The sequence below is a fragment of the Leptonychotes weddellii genome, chromosome 14, assembly GCF_054177405.1.
Source record: "Leptonychotes weddellii isolate Sample4059 chromosome 14, ASM5417740v2, whole genome shotgun sequence".
Lineage (NCBI taxonomy): Eukaryota > Metazoa > Chordata > Mammalia > Carnivora > Phocidae > Leptonychotes > Leptonychotes weddellii.
In genome coordinates, this window is record NC_138382.1 from 79,132,328 (window position 1) to 79,154,451 (window position 22,124).

A 22,124-nucleotide genomic window follows, 5' to 3' on the forward strand; every position below is an offset into this window, starting at 1 on the left:
TGCTTACGGGTCGAGGAGCACTTGGTCCCCGAATCGCTGGCCGACTCCTCTCGATGGACGGACTTGGGCCGTGGCTTCTTGGGCTTGGCTCTCGGCTTCCCCAGCCCCTGCTCCTCCAAGATCTGCTGCTGCTTCCTGCGCAGGTACTCCTGCTTGATGAGCTCCCGTCGCGCCTTCTCCTCCTCCTTCCGGATCCGGTCCTCCTCGGCCTTGCGCCTGCAGGACACACGCGCTCCTCAGACGCGCTCGGCGGGGCTCGGAGGGCCGGTCCGGCCTCCGCGTGGGCACACCGGGCACCCCCGCACAGCGGCGCGATCCTGGGACGAGCGCCCACAGCCGCGGACCGTCGTGCGAACGGAGGGAAGTGAGCCCAGAAGCGCGTCAACCAGGGCTCGGCCTAGACCCGCGGGACGGCAGGATGGGGCTGGGGGACGGGAAGGGGGGCATGGCCGTGGGAGCGGGAGGGCCGGGCCGGGGGCCAGGTTACCGGGCCTCGTCTCTCTTGAGCTCCACCTCGGCCTCCAGCTGTTGCTTCCTCAGGCGCGCCTCCTCGGCCTTGCGCTGCTGCTTCAGGAGGAAGGCCGCCCGCTTCTTGGCAAGCTCGTCCTCCGCCTTCTGCTCATCCTACAAGCAGGCGGCACGCGTCATCCCGCAGGACACAGCCCCCAACCCGCGCACTCCCAGGCAGCACGCGTTCCCCAGATGAGGCCGTCTTCGTAGACGCTAAAATGCTAGGGAACAACGTGGCCACCCGGAAAAGAGCCCCATCGACAGACCTTTCCGCATGTCTCCTACGGAGTCCCGTTTACCTCGGTTTCCACACGTGAGCGGCCCCCTGCTCTGATACTCAGGCCTTCCGCTTTGAAAGCATTAAGCACCAGATAAAGCCCGCATGCTTGTTAGAGGACACACACCCTACGCCCTGTGGGAAAGTCGTGGGAGACAGCAGGGAAGCCCCCACAACCCGTCTCCCCTTCTACTAAGAAAACACAAGAAAGGCACCGGGACCAACAGAAAGCCTCCGCAGAGACGCCCCACCCGCCCGGCCGCTCTCATGGGCTCAGCAGACCTCGTCCTGGAGGCCGGACCCGGCGCCCCACCTGCTTCCACAGAGCCCGCGAGCTAAGAACGTTTACGCTTATTAAATGGTCAGAGAACTATCAAAAGAAAGAGAACACTTCTGACCCGTGAAAATTACATGGGTTTCCCAATTCGGGCCCAGCACTGAAGCCTCACGGGCACACGGCCACGCTCGCTCCAACAGGCAGTGCCCGTGGGTGCTTCCAGCAGAGTCGAATCCTGGTGACAGAGCGCGTGGGGCCCGGCTCTGGGTGCAAGCTTCTAACACACCCGCACAACCAGGGGCAAGAGACGACACCCGACGCCCATCCAACACGGACACCAGCAGCAGTTTACCTTGAAGAAGAAGCCGACCCCCGGCTTCTGATCGCCTTCGCTGGTGAGCTCCACCGAGCTCTGGGGGCCCTCGGCCTCTCCGTCCTCGTCGGGGGCCTTCAGGTCCGAGAGGTCCACCTCGATGAGACTGGCCTTGCTCCTCGGGGGCTCGTCCACAGGGACGCTCTCCTTCCCGGAGACAGCCGGGGAGCCGAGCGCCGCCTCCTTCACACTGCTATCCAGAACTTCTTTGAGGCTCATTTGCTCCGACAGGATGTTTGCATCTTTGGAAGAGGACAAGACAAATGTCCGCTGGTTGCTTTCATCGTGGAGCCTGTAGCTGTCGAAGAAGCACTTGTCATGAGGGTCATTTCCAGGCTCTGCAACACTGTCCCAGCCCGGGTCGGAGGGGGTCCGAGGGGGGAAGGACCGTAAGTGAGGGAGGGTCTCTATACTAGGCGTCGGGGTCTTGCTTCGGGAGGAAGCCTGCTGTCTGTCCTTCGGCACTTTCAGCTCAGCCGGTCTCCCCGAGCGGGAGTTCCGACCCTGCCCGAGACGAGGAGGCTTGCGGTGACTGGTCGTCCCGGGTGGAGAGAGCGGCTCCACGAAGTGGATGGCCGCCCTGACCTTCTGGTCCTGGGCGTTCTGCGTCGTGCCCGGGGCCGGGGCTGCGGGGGGCTTCATGAGCAGCTGCTCCTGCTGCTGCGAGATCCGCAGGATGGCCTGCTGCAGTGTGCTGATGGTCTCGTTCAGCTTCTCGATGGATAGGTCACACTCGCTCACGTCCACCGCCTCGCCAGCACCCTCCAGCAGGGCGGCGGAGAGCGCTCTGCTCTTCTCCAGCTCGGGCAGCACGGCGGGGGCTTTCGCTTTATGCTGCAGGAGAAGCAGGCTCTCCGCGTCCACATCTGGAGACGGCAGCATGCCTTCCCGCCCCTCCTCCTTCAGGAGAAACTCCTCCGTTTTGGAAACCCCGCCATCAAAGTCCTCTCCGTTGTGCTGAGCGTATTCTCCCGCCAAGTGGTCCGGCTTCCGCGGCTGGGGGGTGCCGTCGGCCTTCCCCTTCTTGACCACGTGCAGGAAGGCGGCCTTGCCCAGCTTCAGCCGCTGCCGGGCCGACAAAGCCTCCATCTTCTTCTTCTGCGCTTCGATGGCCCGGCGCTTCTCCTCCAGCTGCATGTGCAGCTGCGCGAGCTCGGAGGCCAGCAGGCTGGCGTGCTCCCTGTTCTGCCGGCTCGGGCTCTGCTCCCTCCTCTGCTTCCACGTCGTCAGCGGGGCCGGGCAGCTCTCCGACGCGTCGGGCGTGGTCTTCTGCGAGCTGCTGGTGCTGGACTTGGTCTCGCAGCTGTTGAGCCTCTGTAGCTTCCGCTCCGCGAAGCTGGTCATCTTCACGCTGCCGCTAGCCATGGAGACGCTGCTGATCTGCGACACGGTGCTCAGACATGGGCTCGAGCGGCCGCTGGCGTCGTCCTTGTCCTCGTGCTCCTTCACCTGCATGTCCTCCTGCAGCTTCGCCGACTCCTCCTCACCGACGTACCTGGCCATCACCACAGGGTGGTCCTCACCCACGAAATCCTGCTCGGCTTCCTCCAGGTCTGCGACGTCGGAGTCCGAGTCCTGCCTCGGGAGGGCCCACAGCTCTGGGTCGTGGGCGCCGGGGCTCCTGGCATGGCTGACGCAAAACCTGCCCTCGGGGTCCTCGTGAAGAAAGAAGCCGTCGGCAGACTGCGCCTGAGGTAACAGATCAAAGCCACCACTGGCCAGAAGCCCACCGCGGGCATCCCCTGCCACCTGCAGCCCCGGCCCAGTGGGTGCGGGATCCACGGCCACGGGAAGTTCTGGACAGGAGATCGGGGTGAAAGTCCTACTCAAGTCACGACCACCGTGACTGCTGGGCGCCCTCTTGCGCACCAGGGGCTGGTGGCCCTCACTGGGCCTCTTGGATGTGAAGCTCCGTGGCCGCCCCTCTCCACACTCTTCCTCCTTGGCAATCGCCTGCTTCTCCTTGGCTGGCCTGAGCACAGCCGGCATCAACGGCTCCAAGAAGAAACTGTCAGGCTTACTTTCTAGGGTGTCTGCCAGTCTCTGGGGAGACCTGGCACTTGTCAGCAGGCCCCGGTCACCGCCATGGGGAGCCACATCCGTTCTAATGATGGCCACAAGCTCTTCATCCTCATCCTCAATATCAACATTGTTCAGAAGGCTCTTCCCATCGGTCTTCAGCGCTGTGGGCTGTGGCTGGTTCTGCGGAGTCAGGTTAACGATATTGGAGGCCAAGCTATCCTTGCTGATGGAGCGGGCCAGGCTGACACTGTCACCGGAGCCGGGGTCCAGATCACAGCTGACAGCATGGTGGGGAGCGAAGGGTGCCGGCTGAGACACAGGCCTGCAATGTGGGGAAACAAGCCATGGGACACGCTGCTGTCTATACAAGCCGTGACTCAGACGCACTGAGTGACAAGACACTAGTGACGGAAAGAGAGTACAAATCCGAAGTCTAGGGGACTTAAGCAAACCCTTCCCAGGGCAGGGGACAACCAGAGACCAGTTTAAGTTCAACAGTTCTCAAACGCTGGCAGTCACGGGACCTCTTTACACCCTTTAAAATCACTGAGGACCTCAAAGAGTTTGTATTATTATGTATTTATCAATACGAAAATTTATAACACTAGAAATTAAAAGTGAGACATTTTAAAATCAATGATTAAAAGAAAATAATAATAAAATAAATAAAATCCATGATTAAAAATTACAAAAAGAGGGGCTCCTGGGTGGCTCAGCCAAGTTAAGCGTCTGCCTTCGGCTCAGATCATGATCCCAGGGTCCTGGGATCCAGCCCCACATCAGGCTCCCTGCTCATGGGGAAGCCTGCTTCTCCCTCTGCCTCTGTCCCTCCCCCTGGCTCATGCTCTCTCTCCCTCACCCTCTCTGTCAAATAAATAAAAAAATTACAAAAAGAAACGTGTTCTGTGAGAAATGACCATATTTTCTAAAATTAAAAAGTTTATAATACAAAACACTTTTGTAATTGTCTCTGCTATCCACCCAGGCTCCCGTGTCTGCGTCCGATTCAATCTGTCACCAGAGTGAGAAAAGCAGAGAACAGCCCAGCACTGTCAGGAAATGGCTCTGACCCGCAGACCCCCAGGGTGGGTCCCAGTGAGCCCTGGGTGGACCCCATCTGGAGAACTGCTATGTGAGCCTAATAAGTGCTTCACACAGAAGCTTCTCTGTGACGCAGAGCTCACCTGTTCTTTTTATCCGGCCACGCTGCTGCACCTCGTGGCTGGGCATCAACTCGGGTTAAAGAATTGGACCGGTGTCTCTGATCTGCATGTGAGGAAGCTCAGTGTTAAGGATGCTCAGTGTTAAGCAACTCATTTCATAGCAACTGAAATTCTTTCAACATAATAACCATTTCTTAAGGAAATGCATCATAATGCAGGATACCAATACCAGAACTGCCCAAGAAAAGCAGATCATCACAACAATGCCCATTTCAATAATTTCAGTAAGTAATACCTAATTCAGTCATTAGTCCAAATCATGATATAAAATAATCAGAACTCTTAAGTAAACATCAACGCACTGACGTTCTTGCTTAACACAACACAGCAATTTTCTGTATACTTCATATAATTTATTAGATTTCAATGATAGTTTCACTGTAAAGACTAAAAATTCTGAGGAACATCAATATAATAATAAATTAATTTAAATTTATTCTACCATAATCTCCTAACTAAAATGGCTACATCACAGTGGAACATTCAACTTGAGAACGATCATTTTAATAAGCTACAGGAGGAAGATCGGAGGGCGGAGGGGAAACGGCGCTCTTACCAGGAGGGCCCTCCCCTTGCACGGCCTTCTGCTGTCTCTGTCTCAGGGGCAGTAAAGGATGTGACTGGCTAAAGGCAGAGGCCCCCTTCCCCCTAAATGGGAAAGAACAGGAGAGAGAATCACTGGCTTATCAGTCTGCAAGGTCAACAGCAAACATACAATAAAGAGCATCATGAATTCACAACAATCTAGGAGAGAGTCATAGCTTCTTTGGGAAAAATTATTATAAAAAGAAGCCAAAAGAGCACCAAGAACTTCAAACCTGGGATAAATATCCCAAAACTGCAACTTGGGGTCACAGTGACTTGTGGTCACCCTCCGCCTGCCTGGGGGGTCCCGGGGTCAGAGGGCAAGGCAGGGGGAGACCCTCCCACTGCCAACCCCCCAGCACTTTCTCCATCACCCCTTCAGAAAGACAATGCAACTCCAAGTGCGAAGTAAGCGGAAAAGGGGGCAGGGCGGGGACTCACAGGTGCTCAGGCTCGTCGTGCAGACGGTGTCTGTGGCCACCCTCGGCCGGCGGCTGAGCGGGAGGCTGCGCGTCGGCCGGGCTCGCCGTCGCAGGGCTGCCCAGGAAACTGCGCTTCGTGGCGTTGGAGATAGGAACAGGGGGCCGGCTGCTCTTGTTATGTGACACTGTTTTAGCTGCAGAAATGGCAATTTATAGAAATGTCCACGTTACTTAGTTACTTAAAACATCAGCAAGAAGCACCCAAAAAAAAAAAAAAAAAACCACGCAGCTTTTATAAGAACTAAAAACTAATGCAACTTTTACTTAAAACCAAACTTCTCCAAAAAACCGGTTTCAAATTCAACAAATGTATTTTGTAGTAATGACTACAGCAAATATTACACCAAAATGAAAAGCTACACCACAGATCAGGTCAAGAACTGGAACTGGCTGGCATCTCTGACCACTAATGAGCCACCACCACTATGGGTGCCCTGCCCCTGGCCACCGCGGCTGCCCTGGACTCGCGACGGCCCCGGTCAGCCCGTCCTGCGAGAAGAAACCAAGCACAGGCGCTCAGGGTGTGGAGGGCAGTCCCCCCCACTCCAGGAGGTCACTCCCGCATGCCCCGCGTGTGGGCCTGAGCCAGGGTCTGCGCCTGGAACCATCCGCCCAGACAAGAGTTGTCCACAGGAGCGAGGACCCACAACACTGAGGCAAGACCACGCGCACTGACCCCAGAGTCGGGCCCCACAGGGACAGACACCATTTACTCAGGGGCCCGGGTGCTGGGACAAAGGGATGCTTGAGGTGTCACGGACGGCTGGAGGCAGGTGTGAGTCGATCCTGACACCCCGAGGCCTGAAGCACCGCTGCGGCCAGCTGCCGGTGGGCCAGCTGCGTCCACCCTGGGTGCTGGGAACGTGGATGGGAGCCGGAGAAGCTGCACAGCCTGCCCTCCGCCCCCGCCACAACAGTAAAGCAGAACCCCCTAATAAGCCATCAGGGGTGGAGGAGATCAGCACCCCAGGGGCCTGAAGGCTGCAGCACTAGACTATACTTCAAGGTCCTCAGGCTGCCCGGGGAGCAACCAGATGGGTCCTGGCCAAAGTCAGCCAGGAGGGCCCACGTGGAGCTGCCGCGGCAGAGACACAGAGAGCACCCTCTGAGCTCCAGGGCCTGGGCGGGAGTACTCGGCCCCTGGGGCTGCCAGCAGGGAAACAGAAGGTCAGAGCAGGAACCAGGGGTCCAGTGGTCAAGGGTACCCAGGTCGTCCCATCCACACTGAAACACAAATGACACCATCTCACAGCCCTGGAGATCACATGGCGACCCAGAACACTGCTCCCACTGAGGGGCGCAGACCAGGCAGGGGCCCCTCCACAGGCCCGGGCCCCACAGCTCCGCAGACACTCTGCCTTGCAGGTGGCAGTGGCAGGAAAAGAGCCACACGGTGACAAGTCCCAGGGGGAGAAACACAGAGGATGACCCCGGATGCCATGGGACGGCTGCGCTGCCCACCACAAAGAACCACACCCCTTCAAACACCAAGCCCTGGGACGCCTGGAGGGCTCCGTCAGTGGAGCGTCTGACTCTTGAAGTCAGCTCAGGTCATGATCTCGGGGTCCCAGGGTCAAGCCCTGTGTCAGGCTCTGTGCTCAGCGGGTAGTCTGCTTGAGTTTCTCTCGCCCTCTGCCCCTCCCCCAACGTGCGTGCACACTTGCTCACTCTCTCCCTCCCCCAAATAAATAAATCTTTAAAGAAACAAACAGGGGCGCCTGGGTGGCTCAGTTGGTTAAGCGACTGCCTTCGGCTCGGGTCATGATCCTGGCGTCCTGGGATCGAGCCCCGCATCGGGCTCCCTGCTCGGCGGGAAGCCTGCTTCTCCCTCTCCCACTCTCCCTACTTGTGTTCCCTTTCTCACTGTCAATTAAATAAAAATTTTAAAAAATAAAAAATAAAAAAAGCAAATTTACACATTAAAAAAAAGAAACAAATAAACCAAGCAACCAAGCCCTGGCACGCACTGGGCATGGCAGAGACCAAGCGTCTCGGCCACGGGACACCCAGAACGAGGTGTCCCGAGAGAGTGCCGCCACACACTCCCAGTGATGAGCGCGAATGGCCGTCAACCACACACGGGCACTGTCGGCGCCTCGGGCCGTGGGTGACTCGGCCGCGGCCCAGCACCCTGCAGCTCCTGCCTGTAGCCGCGGGACAGCCAGCTGACAGAAGGAAAGCCAAGCCCGGTGAACAGGTGCGTCGGTTCGGAATGCGGGCAGAGGCTGCTGGCCGCTACCGGCCAGCCTGTCCCCAGGCCCCACCAGGCTGGCACAATGGGCTCGCCCGTGAAGGAGCCGGAGGCAGGGGCGGGCCTAGGCCCGGAGGAGAAAGGCGGTACACAGGCCGCAGCAGGCACCGGTCCACAACGAGGCCAAGCGAGCACGTGGCGGCATGCCAACTACACCAGGCCCCCCTGGGAGGACCAGTGACCGCTAAGCAGGCGCGCGTGCTCTGCCGAGGGGCCGCCTTTCCCGTCTGCACGGCACAGCCGCCCCTGCAGCCCAAAGCGCCAACACGCCCGGGCAGCAGCCCACCGCCAGCGTCGCGCCAGAGGCTCGCCCTACAGAAGAGAGGGGCCCGCGTGGGCCCCGCTAGCCAGGCCACATCCCACAGCGAGCCTCACACGTGCTCCCTTTCCGGGCACTGCTGCCTCCAAGCCTCCCTCCCGCTTTGTCTGAAAAACCACCACCGACCCTTCGGAGGCCAGGTCTCCCGGGTCAGAGCACACGTCACAACACGGAGCGGTCACCCACGCCGCATCTTCCCATCTGCACCTCCAGCTCCAGCCCTGCTCCGCGGGTGATGCTCAGCACACGCTGCTGGGTGAGTTCCCGGGGGGGTAGACTCCCGGGACAGCACAGCAAGGTCCAAGGCACAGAGAGGGTCATGTGCAGCGCGCGACCTCACAGGACACCGTGGGAAAGAGGGCAAGTGAGGCAGCAGCTAGGACAGGGCCCGGCAGGCAGAGGCAGAACAGGCTGCCAGCCTCTCAGGCAAGAGATGGTGTGAAGGTTCTTGAGCTGGGGCGGCAGTGGCAAGGGGAGGGAACCGCACCTGATTCTGGCCCCAAGCCCTGGCACTGCTCAGCTATCTTACTGCCAGTCTGCTGGGGCTGTCTGTTCAGTCCTGCTGTTTTCAGTACTAAGTAGACTATGCATCTCTCCATAAGTTTATTGGGCATTTGCAATACTAGTTTCTTGAACTACCTGTTCAGGTCTTTTGGTCATTTTTCTATTCTTTTTTCTTATTGAAATGCATGAGCTTTTTATATACAGGGACACGTTCCAGGGACCAGTTATACCAGGTACCAGGGATACACTCTGGGTATTAGGGACACGCTCCAGGTACCAGGGACACGCTCCGGGTACCAGGGATACACTCCAGGTACCTGGTATCTGTTGTACATGTTATAAGCATCTTCTCCCCCTTGTGACTAGTTTTGTTTTTTATTTTTAACTCTTTATCTTCTTTCAGTGAAAAGAAAAATCTTAATTTTAACATGGCTGAATTTCTGTTTCTTTTGTGGCCTTTTAGATTCTTTATAAGGAATCACACAGACACAAAGATATTCTCCCATACCACCTTCTTACATCTTTGTAGATTCTCAAAGGCTGGCAGATTTATCCTACCCCATGGTCAACAGATTTTTTCCTTCCTCATGGACAAGAGTGGAGCTGTCTACTTTCCAACCAAGGAGACTAACGGGAACCACCCAGAAGCTCTTCTCCCAGTAAGCTGGGATTCTGATTTTGCAGGACAAGCACAGGCCCCGAGCAGAAAAGCTTGTTGAGTAAGTGCTGTGGGCCACACGCAGAAGCCGCAGACAGGCAGCGAAGACAGCCACATAGGTCTCTGTGTTCCCAGGAGGAAGCACTCAAACACCACCCTGTACGGAAAGGTAGAGGCCCGTGACGGGCACCTTCTGAGCTCTGTACCTGGCATCTCTCGGACAAAACCCACTGTCAATTCCCCAAAGGCTTGTCACTCACCATCTTTCAGTTCCTGAACATCCCTGGGCTGAACGAAATCCGGTTTGACGTTCTCAAACCACCAGAAGAGCTCGGCAATAAAAACCATAACGTTCGGCTACAAGAAAACAAACAGAACCACGGACGCGATAAGTAGCTTACTCCTTCATGGGTTTGAACAGTGTGTCTTCAATAACTCATGGTTACCTTCAACACTAAGGGAGCATAGAGCATGTCCTCTAAGGTGAGATAGAAACATCTGTTCAGGTACTCGTTGGAGAACTCTCTCAGAAGCCGGATGTTGTACAGGCTGTCGGCCATCGATGTGACCTCCTTCAAGCATATGTCTGACAAATAAAAACAAAAGCACATTTTACCACGAAGACACTCTGCTTCAAAAGTGCATGTCGGCGTGTGTCTGATTCTGCCCTGAACACATCCTGAATGGGGAGAATGGTGGGGTACCGAAGGGTAACATTTCAGACTTAAACATAGTAAACATGACAGTGACGCCCTAATACAGCAAGGAAACACTCAAAAAAAGATCTGCGAATCGCCAGGAGCTGAATTTAACTGTTAACATCTAAAAAGCGTAACAAACTATCTGAGATTTAAGACTGGGGCTCTGAAATGGACAGCAGCACCACCCTGCAGTTTCTAAAAGGGCCTTGCTGCACAAAGCTGGTTAGTGTTCTACCGCGTTTCCTTCACCAACTGCAAGTCCTCTGCACGAAGTGATCTCCACTGGGGGGGACAGACAGGGTACAGAACAGGAAATGTCGGGCTATCCAAGGAATAATACCGAATACTACTAATCACAAAAAAAAAAAATCAGGAGACTGTCAACACACAGCAGAAGTCTCCCTTCGTCAAAGAGGTTGGGACTGCTGGCCACTGGCCACCTGGGGCGGGACAATCCCCAGGTACACCGTTTTGCAGGATGCCAGACCCTTCCAGCGGTCAACTCGCGCATGTGCCTCAGGTCCCAGGAGTCCAACTGCTGGGGGGCTGGGAGCCGGCTGCTCTTGGACAAGTACCACGAGACACAGCTCAGGACGAACACGGAAGGAGCTGCACTGAGCACTTAAGAGTTGTTCTGCCTGCAAATATACACACGTAAGAAAAGAATGCCAGAAGCAGAACTTATTTTAAAGTAACTCTTTTTAAAAAGAAGCCACTGCCAAGAGTTCGGAAGCGCGACAAGTGAGATGTGCGGTGTGCCACATTCACGGAGGAACCCGGTCTGACACCACGGCCCGCATTGTCACCTCTCCAGACAAACCTGTTCAAAGCTGAGTAACCATGAGCACTGACAGTGCTCGGAAACGCACCCTTATTTTAAAATTCAGATTACGTAACGTTACAAATGTAAGGACCAGATTCCCAAGTACCCTCTACGCAGATGGAAAAAATGATACCACACCTTATCTGATTCAGATCTTTTTTTCGGTGATAAAATACCACAGTCTTTTTTTTTTTAAGACTGTATTTATTTATTTGAGAGAGAGCGACACAGCGAGAGAGGGAACACAAGCGGGGGAGTGGGAGATGGAGAAGCAGGCTTCCCGCCGAGCAGGGAGCCCGATGCGGGGCTCGATCCCAGGACCCCGGGATCATGACCCAAGCCGAAGGCAGACGCTTAACTGACTGAGCCACCCAGGCGCCCCTGACAGACAGTCTTGAAGCCCACCCCCACCCCAGGGCAACGGCTCTCCTCCAGCTGCATGAGCCCTCCAGCGTGGGCTGTGGTACAGCCACCAAGCTGTGTGTCCGTCCACACTACACCACTGACCCGGCTTTCTTAAATTTACATTCATGATAACACTCCGCCTACCATTTTGCAGCCCGTTTTTCCCCCAAGCTCAGGTTTATGTTTCCAAGTCCGTCTACGTGGATGCAAGTACATTTTAGTCCTTCATGTGAACAGCTAGACAGCATCCTACAATTCTCACTATTATGCCGTGAGAACCAAATCTGTGTGCGCTCTTTGTACGTGCAATACTCCAAGAAGGGGCGGGCGGGACCACGAGCTACGCTCCGCACACCGGCTGCCTGCTCACGGCCCCCTGCCACCACCACCTGGGAATCAGCAGGCCTCGGAGTTCCTGCCACCTGGACGGGCATGAAATCCCCCTTCTGAAATGGCACCTCCCTGACCACTGGTGTGGTGTCATTCTTGACTTTCTCTTCTACCAAAAGCCTGCTCTCACTCTCTAGGTTGTTCACCTTCTTCTTATTCATTTGTACAAATTCTTTACTCATCATGATTACGAAAAGATTGTGCGACGATCCTTTGTCAGTTTATGTTTGTTCCAAACATGTTTTCAGGGATATCGTTTATCATTTCATTTTGTTCCTTTGTCAGCACACTGAACTACAATATGGTTAAATGTAGTGTCTTTTCTATTGCTTGTGCTTTTTTGTAATTTCAGTAATCCATCCCAACACTGATGTCCTAAAAATATTTTCCTCTCAAAATTCTTAAGTTTTCCTTTTCAGGTGTAGGTCTTTCACTCAAGGCAGGGACACCCACCTCCGGTGGACTGGGACCTCACAGCCTCCCCCACAGATGGCTGCTCGTCCACAGCACAGTGCGCCTCACCAGCACCAAGCCCCCAGAACACCGCCGGTCCCACTCCTCAGGCCACATGACTCTCCCGGGCCCAAACCACCTGGTTTGGCCAATGTAAAGTTCAACAAAACTTGGTCTTTGTAGAGCCTAGTACCCACGCTCTTATTCTTCCAAAATCAGCTTGCCTGAAACCTGTGATAACCCACAACAGAATAATGAACACATGGATTATAATCTGCTGGATAAAACAAGAACCCCGGAGACCCCCTGATATAAATCAACACTTAAGTCAGTGGCAAGAAGACACTCCACTCCCCTGCACTGGCAGGCTAAAGGACAAATAGGAAAGTCCAGAGAGAAAACCACCAATGGACGGGACCACCAGCAGGTCAAAGTCTGATGAGAAACAGGCTTTCAGTCTCAGAGCCCCTTCCCCAAATTACTAATTAATGAGAAAGCAAAACCCAGTGGTCTCAGACTGGAGAAGCCCGGCGACACCTACTGAACCAAGTGACCCAAGGGGCCACCAACACCGGCCCACCACTTCTGGGGCATTCTTGCTAAAAATGCACACCCTGAATCTCATCAGGAGGATACAATGGACAAACCCAAACAAGGAACATTCCACAAACTAAATGACCTACTGTACTCTTCGAAAGGTCAAGGCCAAGAAAGACAAGAAAGACTGGGAACGGGCTCCCGGTGATAGGACACCACGAAGAGGGCTGACGACCACCTTCAGTGAGTGGTGCGGAGCCCGAACCCCCGCTGGGACCAAGGCGGACAGCACGCTACAGGGACAACTGACAGAATTTCGGACCGTTAGCCACTGTTCTAGCGCCGTTAACTCGTTAACCTTCCTGATCCCTCTGTGATGAGAGAATGCCTTTGTCCCCCAAGTCCTTCTCAAATGGTTCAGAGAGAGAAATCCAACACACACTTGACAAAATGTAACAATGAGAACATCTGGATAGAACTACAACAGGAATTCCTTGTACATTCTCCTGTAAATTTAAACATATCCAGATAAAATGTTACAAAACAGTCATTTTGTCCCTTTGGCCTTCACGCTTCCAAGTGAATTTTTACGTTACTTTGTCTATAAAAATTCATTTATTGGACTGGCAGTAAATGAACAATCCAAGGAAATCACAATTTTTATACCGATTCTCAGGATCTAAGAATATAGTTTAAAAACTTCTTCCAAGGACTATAAACAGGTCCTCCTTTGCTCAGGACTCAGGGCAAGTGGCTCCCGGAGGGGGGCAGGGGCGGGGTAGGACCCCGAGGGCGGACCACATAGGTGGAGCAGGCCCACAGGAGTCCGTCTGTGTCGAGAACCGGTGGGCTCCCAGGGCGCCCATCACAAGCGGGCAGCGGCTTTGAACAGCATATTTTCTGCACGTTTTGTACTTGTCCGGGCTAAGTTCTCCCGCCTTCCTGTCCTGTCTGTCCAGACGGAGCCTCTCACTGTCCCACCTCTTCTCTCCCACTGTCCACTGTGTTTTGAGCTCTACTTTCTGGGAGAGCAATTCAAAGCTGTCCTCCAGCACTTCAGCGAACTCTGAAATTTCAGCAGCCACGTCTTATTTCCAGAGGCCGTCGGCGCCCAGTTACGCCGCACACCTGTATTTGGCACTGTCCTTCAGACGGTCTCCTTTGGTGCCCTGTCCCTGGCCACAGATCCACCGCCCCCCTCATCTCCCGTGTTCTCTCCTGCATGGCCTCTGCAGACATGGCCTCAAGTTCTGGCTGGTGCCTTCCTTGAATGTTGTGGGATCGGCGGCCGCCCGGAGTCAAGGGTAAGGAAGTAGGCTTTGCAGTGGGGCAGCGGGCGGCAGCCAGGCCTCTCCCGGACGAGCACCAGAGGGCTGCGGCTGTGAGACTTCTGCCCAAGGCCAGTTTCTGCAGAAAATCTTTCCTTCCCCATTGTTTTTTTTTTTTTTAGCACTGTATATTAATTCATTTATTTATTCAATGATATAAAAATTGTCATTATGCCATAAAACGAGATATAAAATATATGTTCACTTAAATATTACTAATACAAGAAATGTTGGTAAAAATTAAATGTCTTCAGGGCACCTGGGTGGCTCAGTCGTTAAGCGTCTGCCTTCGGCTCAGGTCATGATCCCAGGGTCCTGGGATCGAGTCCCACATTGGGCTCCCTGCTTGGCAAGAAACCTGCTTCTCCCTCTCCCATTCCCCCTGCTTGTGTTCCTGCTCTCGCTATTTCTCTCTCTGTCAAATAAATAATAAAATCTTTAAAAAAAAAAAAAAAAAATTAAATGTCTTCAAGCACATTAATTTATTCCTCTTGATACGATGAGAGCAAGAAAGATTAGAGGGAAATTAGCACAACTTTTTAAAAATATTTATTTATTTTTGCAAGAGACAGAGCGAGCACCCAAGCAGGGGGAGGGGCAGAGGGAGAAGGAGAAGCAGGCTCCCCGCTGAGCAGGGCACCTGATGCGGGGCTCGGATCATGACCTGAGCCGAAGGCAGACGCTTCACCGACTGAGCCACCCAGGTGCCCCAGCACAACTTCTCAAAGTATAGTTGACGTACAACATTGTATTAGTTTCAGGTGTAGAGCAAAGTGACTCAGCAATTATGCACATTATGAAATGCTCACCACTGAATGTGTGGTCACCGCCTGTCACCACCTGTCACCACAGGCTGTTCCAGTACGGCTGACTGTATTCCCCGTGCTGCACTTCTCCTCCCGTGACTTATTTCATAACTGGAGGTTTGTACTCTTCACCCCCTTCACCTGGTTTGCCCCCCTACCCCCGGCAACCACCAGTTTGTCCTCAGTATTTATTTGTTTTGTTTTTTACATTCCACATATAAGTGAAACTATACACTTATCTGTCTTATTTCACTTAGCTTGATACCCTTTAGGTCCATCCATGTGGTCGCAAATGACAGGATTTCATTCTTCTTTTATGGCTGCATGACATTCCATTGTGTAGATGTACTAGACCCCCTTCATTCATCAGTGAGTCCTTCCCCATTGTGAATGTAGGCAGACTGACATCGTGGAGCCAAGGAAGGAAGGAGGCTCCCTGGGGCAGGCGAATGGAAAGGAGAAGCAGTCTCACCTTCCAGTATAAAGAATTCAACGCAAGGCCCAGCTTTCAGTGAGCCCTCTCGTACCCGCCCATGTGTAAGAGGTCTGAGACGAGAGCTGTCTGGCTCAGCTTCCCCCAAGAGCAGTCGCCCATCTGCTGAGGTGTGTTGGGGGAGGTCACCACCCCCTCATGGGGTGAAGGGCCCCGCACCCTCACCGCAAGACCCCAGTGTGTCCCACATCCCGAGCATGTCTGTTCTACTGCCTTTCTGGGATTCTACAGGAGTGAGCCCGCCTCTTTCCCCGGCTCGAGCTCTTCTGCTCTGCTCCCCGCCGCTCCTTAATTAGGTGCTTGCTGCTCAGGGTCCAGATGTGTCCTGGTTTCCTCCAAGACGGAATCTGCAATTCAGCTCCTTTGTGTCGGGGACTTCTGACTACAGAAGGAGAGAGAAAGCTACTCCTCGTTCTCCTTCCTTCAACTTTCTTTGGGCTTACTTCTTTTCTAATGCACTAAACCAACCTAGTTCATTCATTTTTAAAATTCCTCATTTTCCAGAATGCGTCCTGAGGCCACAGGTCTGCCCTTCCCCGCCACAAGCTCTGTGTGTGTGTTGTTCATTCGCTGCACAGCGAGTGTCTACCGAACGCCAACTTGTCCTCGGCACGGGTGAGATGGGTGGGATGTGTCACTGAACAAGACAAACAGAAACCCTGCCCTTGGTGCGCCTGGGTGGTGAAGCGGCTGCCTTCAGTTCAGGAAGCTCAGGTCATGATCCCGGGGTCCTGGGATGAGGTCCCACATCGGGCTCCTTGCTCGGTGGGGAGCCTGCTTCTCCCTCTGCCTCTGCCTGCCGTTCCCCTGCTTGTGCATGCACGCGCGCTCTCAAATAAATAATCTTTAAAAAAGAAAAAAGAAAAAAAAAGAAACCCTGCCCTTGCGGAGCTCATACTAGAGAACCCCACTAGGACTGCGATGTTGGTCCACAAATACTTCAAAGTATCTTCTTTGGTTTCTAAGCATTAAAGATTTTAGAGGTTTGGAGAAAGATTTCTCATTTTACTGCATGCACTGCAGAAAGAGTTTCAATTCTCTGCAATCTGTTAAGGTTTCTTTGGGGGCCTTAATCAAGCCCATTTTTTATAGATGCTTCCGGGCTTGCTTATTTCAAAAGAGCATATTCCACGGCAGTCGGTGCACTGGACCAAGCCTGTTCGCTTTGTGTCCGAATCTTCTGTGGCCTTCCTCCACTCGTATCGGCGCTTCATCAGTTTCTGTGACTGAACTTAGGAGTGTGATTCTGTTCTGTTCATTCCTCCTGTACTTCGGTCATTTTTAAAACCCACGTTGATGTGCCGCTGTTGGATGCAACGAGGCTCAACACAGCCACGTCGTCCCGCCTCTGTCCTAGGGACTCCCTCCTGCTAGAAACTCGTTTTGTCTTAAGATCCCCAGTGGACAGGTCAGAGGAGCAGGCCAGATGCAACTGAAGCAGGAACTGTCTGCGCTGGTGAGCCAGAAATACCCAGAACACAAAGGGCAACAGGCACGGAAACACAAAACGAGGTGCGGAGGGCACGGGAAAGTTCCAGCACACACCGAACAATCCGGTTCCCCCATCTCTCTTCGGGTTCCCACCTCTTCTTTTATGTCCTTCGTCATTTTGAACATTCTGTGTTCTCGTTGCAACATTCCTTTTCACCCACACCTGGGTGCCAAACCTGTCTGTTGTATCTGCTGCCTCCCCACATGGTCCTGCTTTCCCATGGAGCTCGTCTTCAGCAGTGGGGTGGTCGTTCTCCGCGAGTACGCGGTGAACCCTGGCTCCTGGAGATGCCCCTCATAAGCAGACCTCCACTCTCCCTCCTGCCATGGCCCGAGGCTTCCACTAGTGCTAGACTCAGTTCAAGAAGAAACCTCCCCCTGCCACACGGGCAACATACACATCAACCCCTTTGCACCCATGAGCCATCCTGGCAGCTCCATTTCCTCAAGAAAGATCTCCACCTCAGGCCTAGGGCCACGGGCATCCAACGAGTCTCCTGCATCTTTCCAAGGCTGGTGCGTGGGCCTTTCCTAGTCCTTTCCATGCTCTGGTCACAGTGCTCCCAAACACACACGGCCCCGAGGCCAGACAAGCATGAGAGGCCTGATGGGCCCCAGGGTGAACAGGTGTCAACTTGGGATTTTCACTCCAAGATAGAGAGACCCTCTCTGGAACCTGAGACTCTCCCTTCTCTCAAGTTCAGCTATTGCTTTAGCTATAAAAACTATAGAATCCAGCACTCTCTTGCTTGAGGCAGGACCAGCTGCAGCGCCATCCCCTGATGTCAGGGTCTAACACAAATATTTCAGGGATAAGGGAGTCGTCTGGGCATGCTCCTGGCCTGTACCTCCCTCCCTCAGAAAGGAGGAAGGATGCTTAGGAAACCTCAATCAGAATTCCTGTCCCCAAGGCCCCCGCAGACCTCTGCTGTCGTGCGGTCCACGGAGCCACCCTCATCTCCTACCCCACCATCGGGCCGCGGGCGCCTGAGAGCTGGCCTGTCACCAGCACCACGCGTGCGGGAGTCATTCAGAAACGCATTCCACACTTGCCCATCCCCAAACTAGGCTCTAGATGGTTTTGGTTTTGTTTCATTTCTTAAGTAGGGCACAGAGCCCGACACAGGGCTTGAGCTCACGACTCTGAGATCAAGACCTGAGCTGAGATGGAGAGTTGGATGCTGAACCGACTGAGCCACCCAGGCACGGTGGTTCTAAGTGTCTTAAACCAATTGTAGCAAGACGGACAAAATCCTAACCATTCTGAAATGTAAGAAAAATCACATATATCTAAGACTTTACCCAAATACTTTCAAAATCCAACTTCTTCATGAGATGAAAACGCAGGTTAAGTATAAGCACATCACCCTCGTCTTTTTTTTAATCTATACGCTAATATCCTAGCTGGGATCAAGGACTCAGCGTGCTCCTCCGCCGCCGTTTACACGCCTGGACCCGTGTGCGTGGGGCGCTCCTGCAGGGCTCAGGCCCACCCCCAGGGATGTGCAGCACTCACCATCCAGCTTCATCTGCTCTGGGCAGTAGTAGTGGACCACGGCCAGGAGCGCGGCCCCGTCACTGCCGTCCCGCATCAGGTCCTCCAGTAGCGGGAAGTAGGGCGGCTGCCTCGCGGACAGGTGCTCTCGGCGATAGCGCACCTGCAGTTGATAAAAGGAAAACGGTCTACACGTGATGCGCCTCCACGACCACCCATGTCACAGGCAGGCCGTTGCACTGACAACTAACATAATGCCTGCTGGATGACGTTTACAACAATGGCAATCATATGGGAAAAGCTCAAATGTCAGGATGACAGAGTCGGCCTTGCACATACATGCCAAGATCCAGGGAACCGAGTGCCACGGCTACCCTGGGTGACAGCAGCTAGCTGCCGACGGCGCCGGGCTGTCCCACTCCGCAGGGCGCACAGAGAGGAGGCAGAGGGCACGGCCACAGCACCGAAAGCCGCGCACTCTGAACGGATGAGAAACAAGTTAAATGGTGAACAAGCTAAGGCTCGGAGAGCCGCCTTACTGCTCCTTTTCTCAGTATTATCAGCATTAACCTCAGCCATTAAGAAAGGTACAAAACAACATTAATGTACGGTTTGAGAAATTCCCCAAACCAGGTTAGACAAAATTTCATAGAATACGTCAACCGGGCCCTCTAATAAATGCAACAAAGCATGAGGAAATTGAACGCATGCAAGCTGAGACAAGTGGTTTTCCACAGTTTCCATACTTCTGCCTTTGCAGGAGAGGGTGGTGCACGGTGTTCCGAGCCACCCCCAGCCTCCCAGGGCGGCCCCCACCACTGATCATCAGGTGACGAGTGTACAGACACACAAGCCGCCAAGGGGAGGGGACCCACGCAGGCGCCTGTCCCCAGTGTCCCGCTGTGCGCTCGCTCGGTTTCTTCTGCATTAACATTCACAATACAGCTGCATCTCTTCCGGGGAAAGAAAATACACGAGACAAACGGGAGAAAGAAAATCAGCAGTCCATACTAACGACTGTGGATTTCTGAGACTTAGACTGCAGAGGGGTTCAACCCAAAGAAAAACCATCTCTCAGCAATCGAGAATTTGAAGTTGTCTGAATAAATATACAGAGTGGGCTAATCAGTACTGATACTTGGCATCACACACATCTAACACATTCTTTCAAAGCAGGAATGGGGTCTATTTCGTGTCCCTGAGGCCTGTGTTGACGGAGACTTTAACTTGTTTCTCAGGGCCCGCAGCAGCAGCTACGACGGGCGGCGTGCACACGGCCCGCGGGGGTCCCCGGGGCACAGCATGCAGAGCGGGAGGGCATGCGCCGGGCCGGGCTTCCACACACACGAGACAGCACGCACGGGGACCGACCACAGCATGCGGTGAAGCAAATGGCGTCTCCACTGAAGATGGATGGCACGGGTTTAAAACCAGGGAAGACAACTGAACTTCAGGGTCCAGAGAGCTTGTACGATTACCTTCAGGTCAGGTTTCTAAAACCTCCAGGCTGCAGAGCACCAGGGTGAAATGTCTAAGTCTGCCGGGCCTGACCACACCTCCCGCGCCCGTCCTCACTAGCCCACCTGCTGGGCACTGGAGGCTACCAACGTCTACAAGGGAAGCTGAAGGGTCACTGCTCTTGGTCGCATCTTCCAGTTTCTACGAGACTCTCAGCTGAGACTTGACTTCCTCCAGGACAGCCCAATTTTTGACAATATCCTCACTAAATAACAAAACTTCCTATTTAGCAATTTGGCCTTCAGGATTCAAGAAATGAAGAGATACATACTCATAACAAGGCTGTCCTCTTCTTTGTTACAAATACATCTCAAAGAGAAGGAAAATTATCCCCAAAGTCGGCCACAAAGCAGAATTCAGCACATGGATCCCACCGACCAGCTTACAGCCTTGGTATTTCCCTGATAAAATTCTAAGGACTATCTGGTCCCAGTAATTAAACCAAAGGAATGGGCAATTAGAGTCTACAGAAAGCCCTGTGTTCCACAACTCCATTCTGAAATGCACCACTGGGAGAACCAAGTATTTGTCCACAGGAATGGGGTAACAAACAGGTTCTGCTTCTAGAACACATTACCAAGGGGAGCGCAGCTGAAATTATAGATCCAAATCACTGCTTTTTAACTTTCTTTTTATGGGAAGATTCACACTTAATGTTAAGTTGGATTCTAGAAATCCTGTATCCCAGCTGACCCAATTCAGACCCTCGCCTGGCTGCCCCTTTCCCCACCCCGGGTGGGGTGCTCCGCACACCCCAGGAAACATCTCTGGAGAGGCTAGTCCCCCTCTGCCACACGAGAGGCCTTCCACGAGGCACGCTGCCTGCATCCATCACATGACCTGTGTTACACTTACTAGGAGATGTCACGTTAAATATCACCATTAGGGAAGGTAACATCAGAAGGACAAAATGTCAAGAGTAACTTGGAAATTAGACTATTCCTTCTGGTATCCGTTAGACTAGAGATGGATCCTCTCATTTACGTTTATGTCCATCACATAAGCAAGTAAATAAGTGTCCATAAGAAGAAACACTAAACTCTATCTGTAAAATTACCTAAGAAACTGGGCAAAACCAAACTGTGTGGTCTACAAAAAGCCCATTGAGCCCGGAATCAGGTTATGGTTCGTACTGTAGAAAAGCAGTAACAATACCAAGGAGGACATTTAAACAAAAGAAACAGGTTCGAGTGTGAGCAGCTATTTAATGGAAGCAAGTGATTGCAACAGGATGGCTGTCTGGATGCACGGAGTTCACTTACGGGCACTAACTTCCAGTACCACTTGGAGGGGGACTGCTCGGGAAGCGGGGAGGAAGCAGGAGAGAGTGTCAGCAGACAGGCCACGGCCGGACCGCGTCAGACACACCGTCACACAACATCCACGGGAGAGCCGGACGTCCTCTGAGCAGTAAGAGCTGCCGGTGCCCGTGACCTGGACGCCCTCTATCATCACACGACTGACGTGGAAGGTCACAGGCCCCCCCACAGCACTAGCCTCTGCGGGAGGAAAGAACACCCCGGAAACGGCACGGGCCGGGCACCGTGAAGGACAGACGCCAATGCAGCTCGGAGAGGTGCTCAGTGCGTCGTCTGCGCCCATCCGAAGAACAAGGAGGCTCACAAAAGTGTGGCCCAGGGTGTGGTGCCCATGGCATCCCCAGAGTCCAGGAGCGAATGAAGGAGGCAAGGGGACGCCGAGACCACAGACGTGACTGGGCCACATCACACATGCATTTAAGGAATGTGGATTCAGTCACACATCTGCTGCTTAGCAAAAAAATACTATCACAGGGGAAGGAAAGGACAGAAATGAGCAGAATGGATAATGCACCATCTGTGTCATTTCGTGAGACACATAACATTATCTGTCTGAATTCCAGGCAGGGTTTTAGAGATACACCACCAGCTACGCTGGACCTCATGAGCAAAAGAAGGGATTCTCAAGGCACCTTTGACAGTAGGCAATTTTCTCCTCAACCGGTGAAATCTAGAAGCTAATTCCCAGGTAACGCTGTATGCCCCCTATTCTTGAGCTTCCAATACCTCCCAACATCTCCCTCACCCTCCCACGTGAAACACAAGACCACCCCGGCCAGGGAGAAACGAGGAGCGCACTGTTATGCCCGCCCCCGAGGCCCTCACGGAGCCAGTCTGCCAGGGGACCTCGGAGCTTTGCTCCTGGGCGGGGGGGGGGGGGGGGG

General features: G+C 53.7%; 1 protein-coding gene across 5 annotated transcripts in view; it reads right to left on the reverse strand.

The window, feature by feature from the left end:
* The window catches only part of CAMSAP1 (calmodulin regulated spectrin associated protein 1), a 54,921-nt gene that overhangs the window by 6,277 nt on the left and 26,520 nt on the right, over positions 1-22,124 (reverse strand). Inside the window, exons 1-10 of one of the 5 annotated variants that reach the window (XM_081803921.1) lie at positions 21,184-21,909; positions 18,425-18,566; positions 9,928-10,067; positions 9,742-9,838; positions 5,709-5,883; positions 5,239-5,330; positions 4,644-4,725; positions 1,417-3,781; positions 488-624; positions 8-216 (exon numbers count right to left, since the gene is read on the reverse strand). In XM_081803921.1, the coding sequence (XP_081660047.1) occupies positions 8-216; positions 488-624; positions 1,417-3,781; positions 4,644-4,725; positions 5,239-5,330; positions 5,709-5,883; positions 9,742-9,838; positions 9,928-10,067; positions 18,425-18,500 (3,373 nt within the window). In that variant the 5' untranslated portion in view covers positions 18,501-18,566; positions 21,184-21,909. Of the gene's footprint in view, positions 1-7; positions 217-487; positions 625-1,416; positions 3,782-4,643; positions 4,726-5,238; positions 5,331-5,708; positions 5,884-9,741; positions 9,839-9,927; positions 10,068-18,424; positions 18,567-21,183; positions 21,910-22,124 lie in introns of those variants that run through there. The other 4 variants (XM_081803923.1, XM_081803922.1, XM_081803924.1 and 1 more) reach the window with 4 other exon arrangements.